This window comes from Oryza brachyantha, chromosome 4 (assembly GCF_000231095.2).
Source record: "Oryza brachyantha chromosome 4, ObraRS2, whole genome shotgun sequence".
Classification (NCBI taxonomy): Eukaryota; Viridiplantae; Streptophyta; class Magnoliopsida; order Poales; family Poaceae; genus Oryza; species Oryza brachyantha.
In genome coordinates this window covers 13,251,165-13,272,897 of record NC_023166.2, presented here as the reverse complement: position 1 = coordinate 13,272,897, position 21,733 = coordinate 13,251,165, and the positions used below count along the sequence as shown (strand labels likewise).

The 21,733-nt window shown below is 42.0% G+C and overlaps 4 protein-coding genes across 5 annotated transcripts; 2 read left to right on the top strand and 2 right to left on the bottom strand.

Moving 5' to 3' along the window:
- Positions 1-251: 251 nt before the first annotated feature.
- On the top strand, positions 252-3,157 carry LOC102709834 (phosphoglycolate phosphatase 1A, chloroplastic-like). Its single transcript, XM_006652383.3, has 11 exons — positions 252-592; positions 690-757; positions 843-935; positions 1,018-1,089; positions 1,237-1,308; positions 1,426-1,485; positions 1,561-1,613; positions 1,933-2,030; positions 2,133-2,232; positions 2,327-2,430; positions 2,516-3,157. The coding sequence occupies exons 1-11, from the start codon at positions 322-324 to the stop codon at positions 2,620-2,622; spliced, it is 1,098 nt and encodes a 365-aa protein (XP_006652446.1). The 5' UTR covers positions 252-321; the 3' UTR covers positions 2,623-3,157.
- A 166-nt stretch (positions 3,158-3,323) lies between these two features.
- On the bottom strand, positions 3,324-5,641 carry LOC102710115. Its single transcript, XM_006652384.3, has one exon. The coding sequence runs from the start codon at positions 5,429-5,431 to the stop codon at positions 3,470-3,472; it is 1,962 nt and encodes a 653-aa protein (XP_006652447.1). The 5' UTR covers positions 5,432-5,641; the 3' UTR covers positions 3,324-3,469.
- A 4,991-nt stretch (positions 5,642-10,632) lies between these two features.
- LOC102709269 (CMP-sialic acid transporter 4) lies at positions 10,633-16,761 on the top strand. 2 transcript variants are annotated; one of them, XM_006652381.3, is made up of 16 exons: positions 10,633-10,879; positions 11,303-11,573; positions 11,691-11,807; positions 12,063-12,119; positions 12,430-12,507; positions 12,791-12,835; positions 12,958-13,017; positions 13,488-13,610; positions 13,728-13,805; positions 13,990-14,059; positions 14,913-15,020; positions 15,102-15,235; positions 15,349-15,425; positions 15,658-15,706; positions 15,795-15,858; positions 16,675-16,761. In XM_006652381.3, exons 2-15 carry the CDS (start codon positions 11,403-11,405, stop codon positions 15,843-15,845), a joined length of 1,218 nt encoding a protein of 405 aa, XP_006652444.1. In that variant the 5' UTR covers positions 10,633-10,879; positions 11,303-11,402; the 3' UTR covers positions 15,846-15,858; positions 16,675-16,761. The 2 variants fall into 2 exon arrangements, with proteins under 2 accessions (XP_006652444.1, XP_015692101.1); XM_015836615.2 differs by having other exon boundaries at positions 10,633-10,898.
- Positions 16,762-17,063: 302 nt separating this feature from the next.
- LOC102709554 (PTI1-like tyrosine-protein kinase 3) lies at positions 17,064-19,908 on the bottom strand. Its single transcript, XM_015836616.2, has 7 exons — positions 19,634-19,908; positions 19,110-19,345; positions 18,893-19,019; positions 18,482-18,794; positions 18,213-18,345; positions 17,561-17,647; positions 17,064-17,465 (listed from the first exon to the last, which is right to left on the bottom strand). The coding sequence occupies exons 1-7, from the start codon at positions 19,749-19,751 to the stop codon at positions 17,349-17,351; spliced, it is 1,131 nt and encodes a 376-aa protein (XP_015692102.1). The 5' UTR covers positions 19,752-19,908; the 3' UTR covers positions 17,064-17,348.
- Between the last annotated feature and the right edge of the window lie 1,825 nt (positions 19,909-21,733).

Here is a 21,733-nt window from a genome sequence, read left to right as displayed (position 1 = left end):
GAAATTACACTCATATGCCCAAGACTTTTGTGCCAATCCACCGTGTTCCTCCTCCCACCGACCTGAGCCTCACAAACCGCCCGTGCCAACGTGCCATTTGTTTCCCTTCCCAACTCGGAACACCAGCCCACAACCCCAAATCCCTAATCCCCTCTTCTCTCTCTTCCCAGCCACAAATCGTCTCACAACACAAAGCAGCAGCAGCAGCACTACACATACATGGCACAGTAGGCGTGCCGTTGCAATTGCGGGAAACCGAAACGCCACCAACCAACCAAACAAACAAACGCCACCGGATAAAGGAAAAAAAAAAAGTAAGCGATGCTCCTGACGCGCGCCTCCCCCACCTTCCTCCCCTCCACCTCCGCCGCCTCGCCCTCGCCGCAGGCGCCCCCGGCGCCGATCTTCGGGAGGAGCCACCGCCGTGGCGTCGTCCAGCTGGTGTCCTCTTGTTCTCCGGTGGCCGGGCAGCGCAGTGGCAGTGCGGCCAGGAGGTCCGTGATGGCGGCGGCCGGAGCGGTCCCGGCGGCGAAGCTGGAGGACGCCGACGCGCTCATCGACTCCGTCGAGACGTTCATATTCGACTGCGACGGTGAGATTATGCCTGATCGATGATCGCTCGACGGTTCAATGCTCGTGATTTTGTGATGAATTGGAGCGTTCTTTTTTTTGTTTTTTGGCGTACGTAGGTGTGATTTGGAAGGGCGACAAGCTGATCGATGGAGTGCCAGAGACGCTCGACATGCTCAGATCAAAGGTTTGTTGCCAAACTGCAATGATGTTTTCGAGCTCCCATGGCATCTTGTCAATCTGTTGAAGTTGCTGGGATTGTGGTGTTGCAGGGCAAGAGGCTGGTGTTTGTGACGAACAACTCGACCAAGTCGAGGAAGCAGTACGGGAAGAAGTTTGAGACGCTTGGACTAAACGTCAATGAGGTAGGGTTCTTGGACATGGACTGACAGTTTCTCTTATCCAGATAATTTGGCCTGATGATCCTGGAATGCCCTATTTATGCAGGAAGAGATCTTTGCCTCCTCGTTCGCAGCTGCTGCATACCTGCAGTCCATCGATTTCCCCAAAGACAAGAAGGTATCCAATTTATATCGTCATCATCTTTGGAAAATTTAACATGGTTTGGTACAAATATACGTGAGCAAAGTTAACATGTTTTAGTGTTCATGTTTAGTGACTTTGGTAGATAATATGTGCTCGAAGTGAACATTTGCTATTGTTCAGGTTTATGTGATTGGAGAGGACGGGATTCTGAAGGAGCTGGAGCTGGCTGGATTTCAGTACCTCGGCGGGCCAGTAAGTTAAAAAAGACGCTCTTTTTTATGTGGAAATCCTGATTAGTTAACAACTCTGAACCAATGTTCAGTGCTGCATTCCTGGCACAGACTAACACACATAACAATGTCTTGGCAGTCCGATGGGGACAAGAAGATAGAGCTGAAGCCTGGATTTTACATGGAGCATGACAAAGATGTAACTACGATCCCTATTCTAGTTTACAGTACGATACGATCAGTGCACTGAGAGCCATTTGGATTTTTGTCACAGGTTGGAGCAGTTGTTGTCGGATTTGATCGCTATTTTAACTACTACAAAGTACAGTAAGTTTCTGGTTCCTCCTTTCCTCCATTATTAGAAACATATACTAACCTTTCCTATAAGGCAATTAGGTTTACTGTCTGTAAGTTGGAGTATTGCAGAATCATATAGTAATTCTGTCATAACCATGCACCCAGTTGGTCATTGATAAATGCAAGAAATCTCAGATGATGACTGCAGTTCTTTTATACCAAATGATGACTACTGTTGTCTGCCTGTGTTTCAAAATTACATTTTTAGTTCTGATTAAAATAGTCATACAAATTAAGTTTGGTACGAATACAAGAGATTTGTTAACTTTCTTCTAATCACCTTATGAAGGTACGGGACTCTCTGCATTCGTGAGAATCCAGGTTGCCTTTTCATTGCAACTAACCGGGATGCAGTTACCCATCTTACTGATGCCCAAGAGTGGGCAGGTTAGTCAGGAATTCCAGCACTTCCTATATATACATATTAGAATATGGTGAATGAACGCATACCAGATATGCTTAAAATCATGAATATTTTGTCTTCACCAGGTGGAGGATCAATGGTTGGTGCAATCCTTGGTTCAACTAAACAAGAACCACTCGTCGTCGGAAAGCCGTCAACATTCATGATGGACTACCTGGCAAAGAAGTGAGGGACTTCCATCCATCAGTATCGGAAATGTGACTGGATTAATCATTGATGGTTGCAAATTGTTACCTTTTTCTTGTTTACTCTGTGTCAGGTTTGGAATCACCACATCTCAGATATGCATGGTTGGTGACCGTTTGGATACCGACATCTTGTTTGGCCAAAACGGAGGCTGCAAAACTCTTCTGGTTCTTTCAGGTCCCTTGATCATTCTCTTCTCAACCATAAATGCTTTGCTGATTCTATGTTAGTACAATCACCAAGTGTTGGATGCATTTTGCAGGTGTCACTTCTGTGCAGATGCTTCAGAGCCCCGACAACTCGATCCAGCCAGATTTCTACACAAACCAAATATCTGATTTTCTCACCCTCAAAGCAGCAACTGTCTGAAGAAATGGGAAGGAGCTGTGTTTTAGATGGGCAAGGCCCCTTACTTTTGTTTTAGGCGGCATCCGACAATTTTTAGCAACCAACACCAAAGGTGCTTTTCTTTGCACATTGTTTTGTAACCGCGAGACATATGCTTTATACTATTATATGTAACACAAGTGCATATCAATGTCAATAATGAGCAAACATAATTGTTTCTGATAAAGAGAATGGCAATCAAGTACATACATAAGCTTTAAGTCAACACGGAGTGAGCAAAAGAAAGGGGCAAGCAGAGATATGCTGTTATTCACGAGACTGATTACCAGGCATGGGAAAATATGAACACAAATAGAACAGCCAACACAATCTGATTCTTCTTTTCCGTGCGGAACAAACAAATTTCTTAAAGAGAAGCATTACTGCCCAACCTCTGAGCTTTGGTAGCATTTCTAGGTGGTATGTATTTCACGTAGACCTTTACAGGTAACCGTGCCCAACCTCTGAACTTTGACAGTATTTCCACGTGGTATATATTTCACTTTGACCTTCCCAGATAAATGTTTCATATTCTTATTGGTATGGACACAGACTAAGGAATTACTGAATAAACATGTCGGAGAGAGAACATTAGAGATACCAATTAAGCATATCTTGAATATATGTATGTACAGAGGAGGTGGGTTAATACTTAATATGGATAAGTGGTCCGAATGCTGGTAGAACTGCCCAAAACACATTTTGGGAATTCCATTATATCAGTAAAAGCAAGAAGAATGCACTGTACAGAAGGTAACAAAAAACGCTATCTAACAACAAAATTGCATGATGAAAATCTATACAGTCTCAGTTATACTTTGGTGTGCCTTTATTTTGCTTTCTTTAAGTTACTCATCAACCCTCCCAAAGCTTCCTTCACATGTTGGCCCCTTGTTTGCCTCACTTCCTGGGATGTGAGGCGTAGGCTCTCAAGACCACGTCCCAGAGTAGCAATCATGGGAACGGACGGTGCGGCCTCAGCAGCACATTCAATCCCATCTCCATGCATCAGGAGACCAGCACATGCAGCCATGCTGCAACCGAATGTTGCCCAAGGAGTGATCCTGAAAGGTTGCTTTTGCCTCTTCTGCATTATTTCATAGAATGAAGTTCGCATAGCCATCAAGCTAGTTCTCTTCGCTGATGAAATTACAGTGTGCGTAACTGCTCGAATTTTCTCTGATGAAGCTGTCAGTTGTAAAACTGATGCCTTCGAACTAGCACCAAAAACACCATTTGACAGGACCTTGCTTAACACAATGGCAGCATGCCTTTGCAGCTGTATCAAGCCATACTTCAAGATCATCGGTGTTTTATATGGAGCCAACTTAAGAAAAGCAGATGCATGCACAGTTTTTGACAAAGATGAAAATCCCAGAAGAGCTGTTCCTCCTGCACCAACTACGACCACAGGTTTATCAGCTACCCACCTCTTTTTATCTGTGTTGTCAACTGATAGAACCTCATTCTCCTCACTATCATTTCCATTGCTGTAATGCTTGAAGCAACTGCTGGCTAACTGTGCAATCTCTGGAGGAACAGGGGTGTCCCAGTGTCTCCTTATTCCAGCTAAGCAACTAGCATCGACTATAGCAACCACAGAACCAGACTCCCTTAGCTGGCTTCTGAGGGCTTGCACAAGAAGGATATGGCACTTCTCCTCAGAACTGAGTTCTGAAAAATCTAATGCTTTTGAACCATGATTGTCTCTGGTGTCAATGTGGCTTCTTCCAGCGTTGTTTAAACCTATCCTGAGGGCTTCTATTGCGATTCTAAATACATACACATCAGACAGCATTTCACTGGTAATTGGCTTCCCATCATGAACTTGTTTGAGCAATTCCTGAGCAGAAGCCATAGCTTTCCCAATTGATGGGATGTCCACAAATATATCATAAAGATCAGCAAGCAAAGGATAAACAGACTCTGCAAAAGGTGGAACCTTGTATCTGTTTGCTGGCATGCATTCAGTCCGTTTGCACTCTGAAACACCATCAGAAGAGATAGCTTCAGACATCAACAGATTAACGCTAGGCACTAGCGACTTCACGAGTTGTCCCCCAATGTCATCCATAAGGCATATCTTTCTAACGCGTGAGCTTACAATTGAAGTGGTACTCTGGGCAAGCAAGCAGCTACCCTGTACCTGTCCACATGTGTCACAATCTGTGGCACTTTGAGAGAGCGAGCAGCTGCTCGCCAATTGCTGACCTGAGCTTTCTTCCATAGTAGTTTGGCTACCCGATGCACCGCCATTGCAACTCCTTTCATAAGGAGACTCGAGCAAAAGAAAACATGACCCAGCCTCCTCGGCGGCTCTCTTTGCAGCCAAGAGATGGCCGTAGAACCCGACCCCGAAAATCTCCTGCAAGACCTGGCACGCCGCGGCCTTGACGTACTGATCCTTGCTCCTCTTCTCCGTGACGCACCTCTTGATCACCTGGAACGGGGAAGCCGGCACGCCGGCGGCCCCGCCTCCTTCCAGGCAATCCTCCTCGACCCGGACGTCGTCGGCCGCCGTGTGTGCCACCTGGGTGACCACGACCCTGGGGCGCACCTGCCTGATCAAGCTGTCGGCGTCGGAGGCCGACCGCTCGGACAGGTTCTGCGCCGCGAGGATGTATATCACGCCCCGCGAGTCGGGCTCGCGGAGCGCGAGCACGAACTGCTTCGTCTCCTCCGGCACGGGGAGGCCCCGCATCAGCCGCGCGGACGCGCGCAGGTCGTCCTCCTTCAGGAGGGCGGAGATCGGCCACACGCTCCGCAGGTAGGAGAGCACCCCCGCGGCCATGGGCGCCGCATCAGCGGTCGCGCCGCCGCCGGCGACGAGGCCGATCAGAGAGAGAGAGGCCTGAATCGCGGGACCGAGAGTAATGCCTCGCCTGCTCGAACCGCCGGCCCGCCGCCGCCGCGGGGCGGCGCCGAGGAAGTCGAGAGAGGAAGCTACGGGAAATTGGGAATTTTGGGTGGCGTGCGTGAGCGGAGACGACTTGCCCTAGGATTTCCTTTTCCTTTCTTTTTTTTTTCCCCTCCTCTTTTCGGCTTTTCTCCGGACGCGCCGGACGGATTCCAGAGTCCAGACTCGGTTCGTCTCGGGCTCACCAGGTGGCCCGTCGACGTGACCAGGTGGAACTTCGGTCGGTGGAGCACGGAAAGATTGCATGCAGAGCCACGTCGGCAACCTTCCGGACTTCGAATAAACAAAATCACATTATTTTGGCTAAATTATTACTTATTCAGTTTCTTATTGGATGTCGTTGGCTTTTAGATTTACGTTTTACTGATTATTTTATTTAAAATTTTTGTGTAAATATACTAGAGTATAAGTCATACATAAAATGTCTTTACTAATAAATCAAATCACAATTAAATAATAATTATGATTTTTTAATAAAACGAATGGTCTAAGTAAACAAAAAACAACGTCATATTAAAAATAGTGAAAGGAGTACAAAATATATATTTAAGACATTGGCTCATAAAACTATGGATTTATAATTAAATATAAATTAAATGTCAAATAACACCAAGTTACAGATCTAATATTGAAGGTATCATAAAGTTATAGATTTTATAATTTAAATACCTATAGTACTATTAGAGATATAAAACATTATGATTTTGGGATAATTTTGTGATGCTTCAGCTTAAGTCTATAATTTTGAAATAATTTTGGTGCTAAATACATAGTTCTGGGATATAACGGCTTAAATGTATCTTTGTATAGTTTGGTTGAAATATATAGATTTGATGTAATTTATACCTAAAATTTATAGTAATATGTTGTTACAATGAGGAGGAACATTGACATAGTACTACTACCTCCATCCATAAATATTAGAAATTCCAGAGATAAATATAGACATGCATTTGACCATATTGATGCTCAGTAATGTACAATGGGAGTAGCTAGGGGCGACATGAAATCAACCAGGGCAGTGGCAACATGATACGATGGACTAACAATAGGTGCCAACTCCCTCTATTTCCTATTATGGTTAGTTTAAGTCAAAGTTCTTTGAATTTGATCATTTTTATAGAAAAGTGTAGCATTTTTAACCTAAAACAATACTACGAAAATATATTTAATGCAGGATTTAGTTATACTAATTTGATGCTATAGATGTTACATTTATATGTAAACTTGATCTAATTTATAAAAAAGTTTGACTTACGATAAACCAAAAGATAGAGTATGTTAGAGGCAACGCGACAAGTTAAAGCTATTCTTAAGCGTTGTTTGGTAAGATAGAGATTTTGATAAACAACTATTGAATCTGAGAAGTCTAGGTTTCTCATATAGCTACTTTCTTAAAACCTATGCAAGAATCTAGATTTTGAAGGAACTCTGAGATTCTAGCAGAAGCTGCAATTGCCACTTAGCCACAAAGTCCTCAAAGTGGGTCTCATTGTCTCTATTGTTTGAGTTATATACAACCAGAAATTAAAAAATAAGATACTATTACTGCCCTCTCGGATGCCAAATATAAAGGATAAAAACACTTAAAACTTGTCCTAAAATATAACCTATATTGGAGTATTATTGTCTCACAATCATTTCCAAGTCAATTACTCTCTAAATTACCCATATGTCCTTCCATTCTCTGCATACCATCATTTAATGAGCATTATAATATATTCCTTTCTTCCTTAATTTCTTCAAAACTATCTAGAATACTCTATTATTGGGACAGATAGAGTGGTTGTTAAGAAGAAACCAAATGACATTACTCATGATCATATACGTGACAAGGATCTGATTTTGCTATATGAAATTTTGTTTGACTCTGAAAAAAATATCTTAAAAGAAAATTTCTTGGCTTTTGTATGTGGAGAGGCTAGACTGATACTCTATATCAAGCTCGGAGTGAAAAACACAACAATGCATTCATCTTTATAAAATATGTGAAAGAATAATATAAGAGCAAATGCAAATAATTGGAAAATTGTTGTGTGCACTCTTGCCCAACCTACACCCCACTTCAAACAAAGACATGCCATCTAAAACTTTATTAGGATTACCTTTATCCACTTATAAAAAGTTTACCTATGCCTTTGAATTTGTATCTTTCTATAGTTGGTATATGGGTTCACCAAAAGGGAAGGGAAATAACATTGGTCGGATGGACCACATTTGAACACATGACATGACTGACATGACATGTTGGTTGATATTATGTAAAAATTCCATCAAAAATTCCAATCAATTATTGGACAACATAGATTTCACCAATTTTTTTGAATCTTGTATTTTTCCTATCATTCCCTCCACCATCTCCCAACGACAACCATATGCTTGGCCTATGGGCCGCCGCACTCCTTTCCACAACCACGCGTCAATAGCGTTAGTGAGCCTCATCCGATTAGCCACCTTCCTCCCCCTTCCCTCCTCTCTTCGTTGTTTTTCTCCCCTGACTTCAGCAACGTGAGGCCTCTCGCCCTGCTAACCCTTCCTCGTCTCGAGTGACTTGCACATCCGGATCCTCCTTCTAACCACTCACGTGGATTCATAGTTTTTGTCCCCGCCGAACCCTACCCACGATCGACCCCAACTTTGCAGACTTGTCATGCACCGCTAGTCTTTCGATCTTCTTCTTAGTCCATGCAAATTGTTAGCTTATCCTCTCCAACCCTAACTCTAAAAACATAAGCCTAACCTATAGGTTGCCAAAGTAGGATGTTGTTAGCAATACAGAAGATGAAGGTATTATCAAGAAGTTCACCTATGTTGTCATTAATAAGCCATGGCTTTCTCTTATATTATTGTCTCCCTTGATCTAGGGGTTCAAGATGATACGCGAATCCTAGCATTTTTCTATAGAGTTCATTGAATATAATACTAGGATTAATTCTTAATATATCTTTTCTAGACACATAAAAAATAACCACGGTCGAACTCCACTTTGTTTTCGTACCAGAATGATATTTTATACGATATAAAAATGATAAAGGGAATAGGGCTAGCAGTACATCAATAAATCGCACACTAGTACATAACAATCTCCTTTGGTACTCACTAATGAAAATATTAGTGGACAGTGGTCCAAGCAAATTGCACATGAGCACTCGAAGAAAGGCAAGGCCGAAGGTTCAATTCGACGAGCTTTTAAGAGTTACAACGCCGCTGTTAACGATTGTTAGCTGGTGTGGCTGTGTCAGCCGCTCATGCTTGCAAAAAAAGAAAAAAAAGGAATCAAAACTAGAATATCCCCTAGTATTTGCAACTTGCCATTTGTGTTTGGACCTGGACCAAACATGCGAGGAAACATTCGAATATGCGTGCTGGCAACGTGCTGCAATAGGAGGCGAGGAAATAATGTCATAGAAAAATGTTAGAGAGAGTGAAAGGCTACTAGCAAGTAGCAACCCCCAAATCGCATGGAGAGAAGAAATAACGCGTCAAAAATTATCACAAACAAACTATTCTGGGTACCTCTCCCATGTACGTATTCCACCCGTTAATTTCCCTTTTTTTTCCTACAAAGAATAAATCACGATATATACAAAACCATCGTATGTCCAGATTCATCCTTATATATAGGTTCTTTTAGACATAGAAAGTAGGTGTATTACGTACCATTTAAATATAATTTGTATATCCATAATTTATGGGGCAAAATTTAGTATGGGTCGTCTTTTATTATCATTGTTTCGCTTTGAAACTTTATTTAACCAATGTTTTTACTTTAGACCCAATGATTTTACCTTTGTTACACTTTTTTATCAAGCTTAATATTTTATCTATATCCTTGTCATATTCAGAAATACCCAACAAACATCCGTAGGGGTTTATTAATAAGTACGAGCCGATGTTCTTGAGATAGTTATATGTCTAATAAGAGAGTCGGATAGTCTAATAGGTAACAAATATAATATTACCCTGTCCAAAATAAAAATATTAGTTAAAGATAATCCAAAATGAAACATTAGCAGGTCAAAGTAAAATTTACTATAACTTATATAACCACTCGCAAATATCTTTAGAACATACCAGCGAGTTCTCCTATAAATACCGACCTTTAGTGTTTTTATTTGCAACCAAAAACACTATCCAAACTCCTAACTCATACTATATCAGATCGACCGTAGTGTGGTGGTGTAGTTAAATTCTTGTTTAGATTTATATGTATATCATTGTCCCAGTCTCAAAAGTAATTCGATTTTAGCTCATGTTGCTCTCACAAAAACTTTATTTTTATCTATTGAAGTTTGGTAAAATAAGAGATAAATATATCTAGTTTGAAAAGGTAGGATATATATGCATTAAGGTTTAAAAAAGTGAAAAATATTAGTCTTTGTACAGATGTACGTGAGTTAGACTAAAAATAAAGTATTGAGGATTGATAGAGTACGAAATCTATATATACCATATATTATATATGGTTAGTAGATAAATCTAGTTAAAATCAGAAAGTTGTAATATAAAATAGAGGCAATATCTCTATTATAAAAATATTTTCTCCTTCCCATATTATAAGATGGTCCGGTCATGTTTAGTTTTTTTATAGGTGATAATGAATTTAGACACGTATATAAAATAAGTACATTAATATATGGATGAATCTAAATAAATTTAGAAAGTCTTTTAATATGAAACGGAGAAAAACATGTATTTTTTTACTGATCCAGACATATTCTATACTCCTATAAAAAAGAAAAAGAAAGAGTACCATCACTATATTTCTACAATTTAGCCCTTAAATTTAAATTAAGATGATTATTTCATATAAGAAAGTTAATAACGCATCATAAAATTAGTAGCAAAACACAGATATCTAACTAGTATTACGTAGATTTATAATTTAAAATGAGTTTTCGAACCAAGAGACGAGAGACGGTGTGAAGTTGAAATACTGGACATTTTCATTACAAACAACCGGAGAACATGGCACAGATACAAATGTCAACAGGACAAATCACGAATATCTTGGAACAACAAAAAAATAAATAAATCATGAATAAATACACGCGAAGCGCCCCCGCCTTCCTTCTGCTGCTCCTCTCCCTCCCACCTCCCTCCCCTTCCCCCTCCTCGCCGGAGCTCGACGAAATCTTCGCGGCGAGCCAGGGAGAGGGGAGGCCCTGCGCCACCGCCCGATCTCCGCGTTGGCGGTGCCGGGGGGGGGGGGTGCCGAGCGGAACCCGACCGCGGCCGATCCGGACAGGGCCCAGATTCGCCGCGCGGCCGGTCTCCCCAGGCGGCGCAGATCCCGCGACCCGGCCCCAACTTTCGCCCGTGGTACAGTACCGGATACGAGGTCCTCGGATCTCTCCACCGTTCAGCTCACCTTTGATTTTGTACTTTTTTGTGTGCGTGTGTGGTGTTGATTGGGTGTATCTGGGTCGAAGCACGCGTTTGCTGCATTTGATCGTGATTTAGTTATCTGCATGGTCTAACTATTTTTTGTGTTTTTATTGGCGAGGTTAGCTTCCAGTGATCTGATATGTATTATCTAGATGATTTGGTTGATTGGGCGATTTGAGGTTTACTTCGGTCGATGCTGTCGGCCATGGTGTTTTTGGTGAACTGGGTAGCTCGCAGCGGTGGTACACAGGAACTTGCGAGATTATGTGAATTTGGGGAGAAATATATTCAGTGTCTGTTTGTGCTGTGTTTTCATCGATTGGTTTGCTTAGTTCAAGTGTGTTTTTTTTGCTGCAGGCATGCAAAGGGATCAGAAGCCACGGCTATAGAGTGATATAGATATCTTGCTGCTGCAGTGCTGCAATTTTGGGCCTCTGGTCCTGCATATTTAGAGGAGATGCAGAGGAACGGAGGGATGGAGTGCAGCGTATGCCACTCCAAGGTGGTGGCCCCAAGCCCCCGGAGTGTGTCAAGGGCATATGACAAGCACCGCAGCAAGATATCATCCAAGTACCGCGCGCTTCACTTCCTTCTTGTGTCAGGGGACTGCATTTTGGTTGGTCTCCAGGTAGTTCACTCTATTAAAGACTTTTGACTTCAATGTGGATATGTTACTGCCAAACTATAGGATATACCTGATTGCCAACTTATTTGAACCTAGCTAATTTTTACTTTGTGTCTGCAGCCTATTCTAGTCTTCATGTCCAAGGTTGATGGGAAATTTCAGTTCAGTCCTATCAGTGTCAACTTTCTGACGGAAGTTACAAAAGTTATTTTTGCCATCGTAATGCTAATAATCCAGGTTAGTTCTTGCTGTTGATGATCCATGCTTTCTACAACTGTTATTGTGTGTTTCACCTCTTGTGAGCATGCAAAATCCTTCTGTGTAATGTCAATATTTTTCATGCATATTTTCTGGAATGGCCAATCAAGGTATTGTTAAGAATTCATCATCATCAGTAGACCAGCAGTGCAATCATGGCTTTACTATTGGCAACCTTTCTGCCTCTTGTTATGTTAAGTATTTTCCACTAAAGTTGTTATTTTTGTTTGACAGTCCAGAAAGCAAAAGGTTGGGGAGAAGCCACTTCTGTCTCTTTCAACCTTTGTACAGGTGATTTATCTTGTCCATGCTAGCACAGAATGCACTCTTTGTTGACTGTGGCCAACATGGGCACAGATTGGATATATGACTCAATGTCATTTTCACAATGTTAACCACGAACTGTATTTGTCTATTTGTTTTTAATTCCTTAGAAGAAGTGTTGTTTCTCTTATTTGTAGTTTTTATTCCTTAATGACTTGCTTCCAGCTTTCCTGTAATTAATTATTTATTTATAGCTTTATGCATCAAATTGCTCTAAATTCCACCTTTTAAGATATGACAACTAATTATTTGATTCTCGAATACTTCTCCTTTTTAGGCAGCCCGTAATAATGTACTCTTAGCTGTGCCTGCTCTCCTATATGCCATCAACAACTACCTAAAGTTCATCATGCAGGTAAAGGAGTATATATATATGAATGCAAAAGACATGGCCTTTCTTAAGTGTTTCTCAAGACCTCTTGAGCTATTAATTACATTTGCAACTTGTCCAATCACTTGATTAGCTAATATAAAATTTAATACTTATCAATGCTTCCAAGCTGTTGCACTAGGATACCTATCTAATGAGAGACCAAATGGTTTTTAAGAAATTATTTCCTAGAGTTCATACTTAGTCTTCCTATCTGATCTAGATTTTGGTCTTGGTTTTAATTTAATTTGTTGTACTGCACATGCAGTTATACTTCAACCCTGCAACTGTGAAGATGCTAAGCAACCTGAAGGTACCCTCTTTTGCTATTTTCCCATGCTTTATTCATGTGGTTTGGGCAAGATGTGAATGTGTATTTTCTCTATTTTTGACAAGAAGCAAGATTACTAATATCATATTCTTTTCCTGATCAAGGTACTTGTCATAGCTATCCTCCTAAAATTCATAATGAGAAGGAAATTCTCTATAATTCAGGTGAGACTGAGGTTGGCGTTGGGGGAAAATATTGCATCTAGTCATTGCATGCTAGAATGCAGCAGCACACAGCAAAGAAATTCTCTCATTTAGATGGTTTTTCTGAAGAGGCTATTTTGTTTGTTATTGTGAATATAATGCATGCAGTTTCCATGTTTTTCTACTGCTAAGATTTCAGAAATCAATAGACAATTTGCTTCTTTTCTCAAGATTCCCCCCTTCCCCTTTTGCTGACTATATTTTTTACTAACTCTGTTAGTACTATTACAAAATTGTAGGTAGCAATACTGGTTAACAGTTTTAGATGCAATGTAAAAAATGTAAATTATGAAAAATGGACTTGAAATCCAGAATTGGTTCTACAACTTAAAACTGAATCAAATCCTAGGAAAAATATAGAGCATTATGTGTTCTGGAAATGTTTTCAACAATGCTGACCTATGACCCTGTTCTTTTCTGGTGGCTATCAGTGGGAAGCCCTTGCTCTGTTGCTTATTGGAATCAGTGTCAATCAACTAAGCTCCATACCTGATGGAACCAAATCTTTTGGTCTTGCAGTCACCACTATTGCATACATATATACATTTATTTTTGTAAGTTTCTATTCAACTACATGTATGTTGATCTTTATATTTTTTTACTATTTTCTCAACCATCTGAACAAATTTTGGATCCAGAAGCTCATATTCTATATACATGTGAGATTGTAGGTTACTGTCCCATCACTTGCCTCAGTCTACAATGAGTATGCTTTGAAAAGCCAGTTTGACACTAGCATCTATCTACAGGTACTGATGTGCACTAAAAAAGTTTGCCTTACAGCTCGTTGAAACTATTATAACACATGCACATAATGCTTAAAACAATAAGCTGGAAAGATCTAGTCCCTTATATTTATCTGCCACATATTCACATATTTTTCCTTTACTGTTTTCTCCCTTCATTCACACTAACTCTAGGAACAACGTGCAGAATTTGTTTCTATATGGTTATGGTGCAATTTTCAACTTCCTTGGCATCCTGGGGACTGTCATATTTCAAGGTAGGCAAAAGGCAACTTAATGAGGTGATGAATAAAGCTGTTATGCATGATATTGTTTTTCAAAGTCTGCATGTGGGGTGGCTGAGGCCTGATGGAAAAATGGCATGGCTGTGTTCTTTTGGGGGATTATTCCTCATCTTTGCGTGCACGCTTCTCAAACTGCTAAATGGTGCATTTTTTTTTGCAAAAAGTTTCCATATAGAAATTCACCATCTCACCTTTATAGAGTAGATTTTTAATTTTATAGTAGTTAATTTCATTGTTTATACTATTAGTATTAAATAGCTATAAAAATATCATATAATCTTTATCTTTCATCAACAAAAAGAACACAATTTCTCAATATTCTCCTTAGTTTTCAAGTGTAGCAAACCACAGATGTGTTACCCAAGAGGACTCGTGCGTCTTTTGTGTTACAAAGTAAAGGAAATTGGATGTTCGTTAAGAGCTTATAGTTTACAGATGATGAGATGAATGTGTAGGCCAGTGAAACCAGTGCATCTCGTCATCCCGTAATTTTGCAATGCTATTAGTCGGAAACTGAAAATCATTTTCTGTATCATGTTTTGTTATTATATTTAAAGCATCATTCAACAGTGGTGTTCAAGCTGGTTTTCCAATCTGCTGGAACCCATAAATCCTGTTCATGCATCATCTTCTTCCATGCACCCAGACAGACATTGCTTTGCAAGTGCATGTTAATGTTCTGGGTTTTCTAAACTATTGAGTTGGCCAAACCATTGATGAACAACCGTACTACCTTCCATCAGTGTCTTACTGTGTCTTACGCTTTCTTTCTGACTGTTAGCTATTTCAGCATAATGTCTATGATATAACTTTACCCCATCTGTAGGGCCAGAGAGTTTTGACATCCTTCGAGGGCATTCAAGAGCCACAATGTTTCTCATTTGTAACAATGCTGCACAAGGCATTCTCTCTTCGTTCTTCTTTAAGTATGCAGGTAAAGGATGGCTCTGTGTTTCAGTTACATGATGGTTGATTTCCCATGCTTTAGCAACAATTGACTAAAATCATAATGCAGACACAATTTTGAAGAAGTATTCATCAACCGTGGCCACAATATTTACTGGTCTAGCATCTGCTGCATTTTTGGGACATACCTTAACAATTAACTTTCTCCTAGGCATCTCCATAGTGTTTATTTCAATGCACCAGGTATTTGTTATTGTCCATTCTTTTGCTTTCTACTTATTGTGCAAAGTCATATTCAGTCTCAGGACTGTCAGCTGAGCATATATAAGTGGCTTAAGTGCAGCTTTTCTTTTCAGTTTTTCTCCCCACTGGCAAAGGTCAAAGATGACAAACCGGCTGGAACATTAGAGCCAGAAGATGCACAGAATCACAAGTAAACATCCCTTCTCCCTTTCATTTCTACTACATTTTTATGATATCTCAGTGAAAGTGTCACAATCTTATGAAATATTCTTTTTTTTTTGTGATTTTTGGTTGATGTTCTGATGCTACCAGAAGTGTAGGAGGTTTTAGGAGCAAATGTTATTAACTGGTGTTAGTATGCATAGTTGGTGTCCATAATACTTCAGAACATCTAGTCTCATAAGACAGTTTCTGTTTGGCAGGTTATCTGACTCTTCTTTTGTAAATATGACTGCCAGTGCTGCTGCTGATGTAAGTGGCATATTGTTTTGTTAAATAAAATCAAGAACTACAATTTTTTTTCTGATGGACTTATTTCCTGTGTTGACTGTTTTTTCAGGCCAGCCATCTTGACGCAACTGATGAGAGAAAACCATTGTTGCCAATTTAATATTCTGTTTGAGGTAATTTTGTACTTTTGACCTTTTTTTATTCAGAGATGCCATTGTTTTACTTTGTAAATGTTGCAATTGATTGCTGTGATAATTCAAACCTTGAATGGAATGGTTTGAAGTTGTTCATATGTTGCTGCGTCATTTTGGCTGTTGTATGAAACAAACACTCTGCTGCAACTGAAGTTAAGCCAGTTTTTCCAGTGAACTGCTTTCGCAAGGAACTGCTTAGGATCAGTTTGTATATTAATGTTAACGTTAAGTTCAAAACATGAGTTTCTTGGGTGGGTGAAGGGTCACTGATTAGAAAGTTAGAATATGGTATGAGGTGATTCTACAGACCTGGTTGCTGCAACCTGCAGCTGCCATAATTGAGACTGATAAGTCATAGAGACAGGTGATGATGTGATGTTGGGATATTTAATCACTTGTAGTGTATGCAATATTATCAGTAGCTTCTCGTTTGTTTAGAGTAGAGATGGATGCTACAAGAGATGCTTGTGCTTGGAAGGCAGGAGTGGAGAATCTGTTGAATGTAATATAGTTGCAATTGGAGTTGTACATCATATGACAGTAAGATTGGTATATAGCACAACAACTTAGCCAGTATTATTCAGGGTGTAAAGCAACAGGTACCTAATGGAATACAAGTCCTTAGCACCAAATAAACCTAAAACTTTTGAGAACCAAATAGTTTACAGCAATGGAAAAATATTTATTGTTGTTGCAAATAATTTATATTTCTGTTAATTGACATACATCAACAGGTAGCTGTGTAAGACATGCATCGTCAGTAGCTCTGATAAATTCTTCCATTTGATTCTGCAGGTAGGTATAGAAGACATTCTTTTTGCCATGAATCATACAGAACTTATGTAGCATGATGAGTACAATAAACACTTGTAAACTATAGAAGGAAACGATATATTCATAGCTTCGTTTCAGGTCATCCTATTCTTTTTCTTTTTTTTTTTCACCCCAACATTTTTGGGGCAAACATTCGGATGGCAAGACTTCCGATCCTATACAAATTCACTGATATTATACGAAAGTTCTATCTGTTCTTTTGTCAAAATCGATGTACTCACAATTGTTAACGGGGCACATATTCGTGCTGAGCATACTACTGAACTGCTTTTTCCTGATAAGCTCAGTCTTCTGCTCAGTATACATTTTTATTCCCTGTATGGTGCATCCTCAGTAAAAACAAAAGAGAATTCCGTCCTAAAATGAGCGATTTACCCATACTAGCATGTACTACTAGTACAGATGTGTGCGTTTTCACATATGGCCTTAAGGGGTTCTGTTCTGTTTCTTCCCTACTTTTATATCAACCAGAGGAGCTTTTTGGATATTATCTCTCTCTAATCTCTTCACAGTTCCACTGTTACGGTGCATCTCTTACATAGTTACATATCTAACTAGCTTGCACAACAGGATTGATTTAGCAGGAACGAATCAAATGGACAAGGGCAAAAATCCTCGTGTCAACCGTACACGATTCAGACGACGCCTTGCTGGTCTCGCACGACGGCGTAGTTGATGACGCGGGCGACGGTGCCCATCGACGGCCGGAATGTGGGGTCGTACTGCAGGCACTGCACCGCAATCCTCCCCAGCTGCAGGTGAGGTGACAATGCCACATCTTGACGGTTAGAACTATTGCTTGCAATGCAATGCAGATGCGTTAGCCGAAATGGTTAGGGAGAGAGACCTTGAGAGCTCCGGTTGGAGGATACTGGTCGCCAAGCTTGGGGTCGATGCAGTCCTGGACTCTGTCTTCGGTCAGCATTGGAGTTGCCTGGCACATCAAAATATCGATCGAATGGAGCAGGGGATATGTGCGTCAAGTCAGACTGCCAGTTGATTTCGTCAGAACTTTGTGTGATAGTAACGCTATCTTGCTCCAAGATAAATTATGCTGAGTATGCTCCTACTGTCACAGCTTTTTTGTGTTTAGCTGGATTGTGTTGTTCAGTTAAGAGAGAAACAGGTGTAGTTTATTTGCTGCGTCATGGCAGAAATTTCTCCTGCTCGATTGTTTTATCGCCGTTGGAAAGTGACCCCCATAAAATTTTAATCGAGGGGCTAGAAGCTACTGGTTTCAGATTTTCAGCTAGCTAACTACCTGATAAATCAGTCACTGAAAAGCTTTTCAGCTGCCTTCTTAGGTAAGAAATGGAAAAATTGGATAAGAAATAGACGAGGCAGGTGACCAATATTCTAAGCAATGTTCTTTGGGGTAGCTAACCAATTAATTATACAAGTTAGAGACGTCCACCCTTTGTACTGAGATTGAGATGTGAATCAAGTGATTAAGACAAAGAAAGAGGAAATGTGAAAACCAGGAAAAAAAACATACTTACCCAGTTAACCAGGCTTCTCTGACCCTGCGGCAGCGTCCTGTCCAGCGGCTTCCTCCCCGTCAAGAGCTCCAGGAGAACGATCCCAAAGCTGTACACGTCGCTCTTGTCGTTCATCTGGCCCGTCATGGCATACCTGAACATTCACAGCGCGACGACGAAAAGTTCAGCGGTTAATTCGACCGGTCAAATCCCAACGAGAAACAGAGGTGGAAACGGCAGTGCGATATCGATCGATCGTTCGATCAGCCATGGCGAGACGTGCGACGTACTCCGGCGCCTGGTAGCCGAAGGAGCCGAGGGTGTGGGTGGAGCGGTTGAGGCGCGCCATGTCGGCGGCCTGGCTGAACATGTTGTAGTCGGCGATCTTGGCCCTGAACCCCTCGAACAGCAGCACGTTGGTGGACCGGACGTCCTTGTGCGTCACCGCCGGCTGCACCTTCTCGTGCAGGTACTCCAGCCCGCGCGCCGCGTCCAGCGCGATCCGCACCCGGTGCTCCCAGCTCAGCGCCGGCGACGTCGCCACCGCCGCCGCCTGCCCGCCGGTGCCCTCCGCCTGCCCCCACCCCTGTCCATCCCTCGGCCCTGCACACACGGTCACACGTACGGAATGGTTCAGTCGTCTCAGGTTGGCAGGTCGGTCGATGCAACGACGCGGGGAGGCCGGGAAGAATGGGTTGCACCGTGTAGGACGTCGTGGAGGGTGCCCATGGAGGCGTACTCGTAGACCAGCACGCGGAGGTCGCCGCTGATCGTGTACCCGAGCAACCTGACGAAGTTCTCGTGCTTCAGCCGCGACGCCACCGACAGCTGCAGGTAGTCTCATCGATTGGTAAAAACTGCATGCCAGAGAGAGCACCGAGCACCGTGCACCGACCGAGTCGAGCGAGAGGAGAGCACCTGCTTGAGGAAGACGATGTTGGAGGCGTGCTTGGATGGCTTCTCGAGCTTCTTGACGACGGCGGGCCTCGCCCCGCGCATCAGGACCCTGTACACCTTCGCGTAGGAGCCCTGCCCGATCAGGTTCTCGCTCGAGAAGAAGCTTGTGATCTCGTTCAGCTCGCGGACCGGCACCTCCGGCACCTCCACGGTCACCACTTCCTCCGGCGCAGCACTGTCCGATCCTTTCCGTTTCTCTGAACACAAATACAACCTTAATTAAGTTACGAAGCGGGTATGAAAGCAGATATTCGTAACCGATCCCTTATTGTTTCCTCTTTCCTGTTTAGTCAATAGTAGCATGATTAAAGAACACAAGAACGCGAGGTTAAGGGCACGACGAAATCCTGCAATTGAACCGATCATACAGCTAACCAGGAGCAGAGAAACCGACTGTAAAATTCAATGTAACCAGACGCAGCATGGCCGAATTGCCAGCAGAATGGATCAGCAAGGAACCAGACAAGAACAAGAAACAAATATACCATGGTCCATCGGATAAGAGTGAAGATCCTTGCTGGACCCCTTCTTCCCAATCCGAGGTAGGCAGCCGAGATTGCCTCCCTCGCCGAACAAGGTCCGGACGCTCTCCCACAGCCCCATCGCTCTTCAGTCTACTCCTGGTTTTCGAACAAGCTGGGCAAAGCTGTAGTCGCCTGCTTATGTATTCGCACGGAATATATCGATCGCGTTGCAAGCTGGTGAAGTTTCGAGCCAGCCTGTGGACGACATCGCTGCAAGGAGGCCCAGGGCGAGAGGAAGTAGACAAATCTCCGAGACTTTTGAAGTGAACCGGCGATATTTTAGTCAAGCTAGCCGCCGTGACATGTCGCCGCGGACTTCTTCGCGTGCCCATGGGGGCAGCGGGGCCGGGCCCCGGCGATCAGCTACCGGCGTTGGAGTTGAGCGACCAGGTCTCGGGCTCTTCTCTAGTACGTGCGCTGTCGTCGGCAGCGTCGCTCTTGCTGGGTGGGACACCGGTATTCTTCTTCTGCCCTTTTTGTGTCATCCCGATCGACTCTGATGACTTGGCATCGACGCGTACCGGCTCAGCAGCGGAGGAAGCGTGCGTCGCTTATGGAGAGTGTATTAATCCCGCGCGTCCTACCGCACGTACGGTCTCGGTCTGGGGCATGTCGCCGATTTTACCGTCGCTTTTGCGTGCGGCTGCGCTGCACGTTGTGTTCCGCATCGGCGTGCGTCACCGGGCGTTGCAGCGGACGGGGGTAGCAAGCGGCTCGATCGCGTGATCGATCAGCCGAGCCGCCCACCCGCGGGCACCGGAACGGCACGGGCACGGCACCCGCGGGATGCGGTACCGGACGCAGCGAACGATCGACCGCAACCCATCGGCGCCGGACGCTGGCTGCACGGCCCGTTAGCCGTTCGACGCTGTGAATCTGTGACTGACACGCGGGGTTATCTTTTCGCTTTTCAAATAAAAAGCCAAACAACGTATTAATAAACGAAAAATATTTTACGAATAAACTTCTACATACGAGTACTCATAAAGTTAAAAGCGAGGGCTGAAACATAAGCTACAATTTTTCATTACGACTATGTTTTATTACATTATTTTTCATTAGCACATGTTTCAAACTAAATAAGTTTCGTCTAAAAAACTACCAAAAAAATATATTTTGTGAAAAAAATATAAGTTGTTTAAAAAGTCAAATAAAATTAATTTTCAAGTTTATAATATTAATACGTATTTAAAGTAGTAATGATGTTCTTCGTTTAACGTGTTAAAAGAAAACACTCCAGCTGTAAGCTGTTTAGAACGGGCCCGTAGTCATGGTCTCAAGTGGAGTTGTGGACTAGTACGTAGTCCGTAGTCCATACGAAACCGCAGAACGTCTGATGGTCAGCCCGTTGGCCCAACGCGCCTAGTCCAATTGTGTGGGCCTTGTTACAAGTAACGGTTGGGTTTTCTCTTAACGATAGTTGACTAACTTCCAAAATATGGTCCCAAGCATTAGTGGAGTTAGGAGGACGGTCAAAAATACAACGTGCTAGACTATCAACGTTGAAGCAACCCTTTTTCGAAGAGTTTTTTTTTTCTTTTGAGCTTCGACTTTCAGGGCTGCTTGGCTGTTGATTAGACACATTTCGTAACCATCAGTGGCTAATTTTTTTTATGCTCGTACTTATAAGCTAAAATTTAAATTTTTTAACCCTAAATTTAAAATTAATTTTATATTTTTTATTAAAGTTTATTTTCTAAATTTAGCTTCTTGATCGTTAATAATGCATATAAAAGTTTTATTTATAAATTAGCCTCATTCGTAAATATGTCATTTTATTTTTTACATAAAAAAGTTTAATCAATCGCCCCCATGATCCCTGGACACAAAAGCTGCACACGATGAGACGGTAGAAGTAGGCAGATGAAATGTTTAGGGCTCGTCCAGATTCTTGAAGGAAAAATTAAGGGTTTTAAATTTCTTTAGAAAATGGTACATATCATCCCTTTGGAACAGAGGATTTGTGCGTAGGAAAAATATTGAAAGATTTCCTATTGTGTTGATTTTATTTCTAGAAAAATAATAGGGAAAAAATTCTAGTTCGAGCTCTATATTTTCATT

Bases quoted from the DNA above. Each gene is read 5' to 3' on its own strand.
- LOC102709554 (XM_015836616.2), bottom strand. From the start codon at position 19,751: ATGGGGCTGTGGGAGAGCGTCCGGACCTTGTTCGGCGAGGGAGGCAAT. The intron at 19,346-19,633 runs GTATATTTGTTT...ATTTGTGTTCAG, and splicing joins CTCTTATCCGATGGACCATG to AGAAACGGAAAGGATCGGAC. The intron at 19,020-19,109 runs GTGCTCTCCTCT...GACTACCTGCAG, and splicing joins ACATCGTCTTCCTCAAGCAG to CTGTCGGTGGCGTCGCGGCT.
- LOC102709834 (XM_006652383.3), top strand. From the start codon at position 322: ATGCTCCTGACGCGCGCCTCCCCCACCTTCCTCCCCTCCACCTCCGCC. The intron at 1,309-1,425 runs GTAAGTTAAAAA...ATGTCTTGGCAG, and splicing joins TTCAGTACCTCGGCGGGCCA to TCCGATGGGGACAAGAAGAT. The intron at 1,486-1,560 runs GTAACTACGATC...TTTTTGTCACAG, and splicing joins ACATGGAGCATGACAAAGAT to GTTGGAGCAGTTGTTGTCGG.
- LOC102709269 (XM_006652381.3), top strand. From the start codon at position 11,403: ATGCAGAGGAACGGAGGGATGGAGTGCAGCGTATGCCACTCCAAGGTG. The intron at 13,806-13,989 runs GTACTGATGTGC...AACAACGTGCAG, and splicing joins ACACTAGCATCTATCTACAG to AATTTGTTTCTATATGGTTA. The intron at 15,236-15,348 runs GTATTTGTTATT...TTTTCTTTTCAG, and splicing joins TGTTTATTTCAATGCACCAG to TTTTTCTCCCCACTGGCAAA.
- LOC102710115 (XM_006652384.3), bottom strand. From the start codon at position 5,431: ATGGCCGCGGGGGTGCTCTCCTACCTGCGGAGCGTGTGGCCGATCTCC.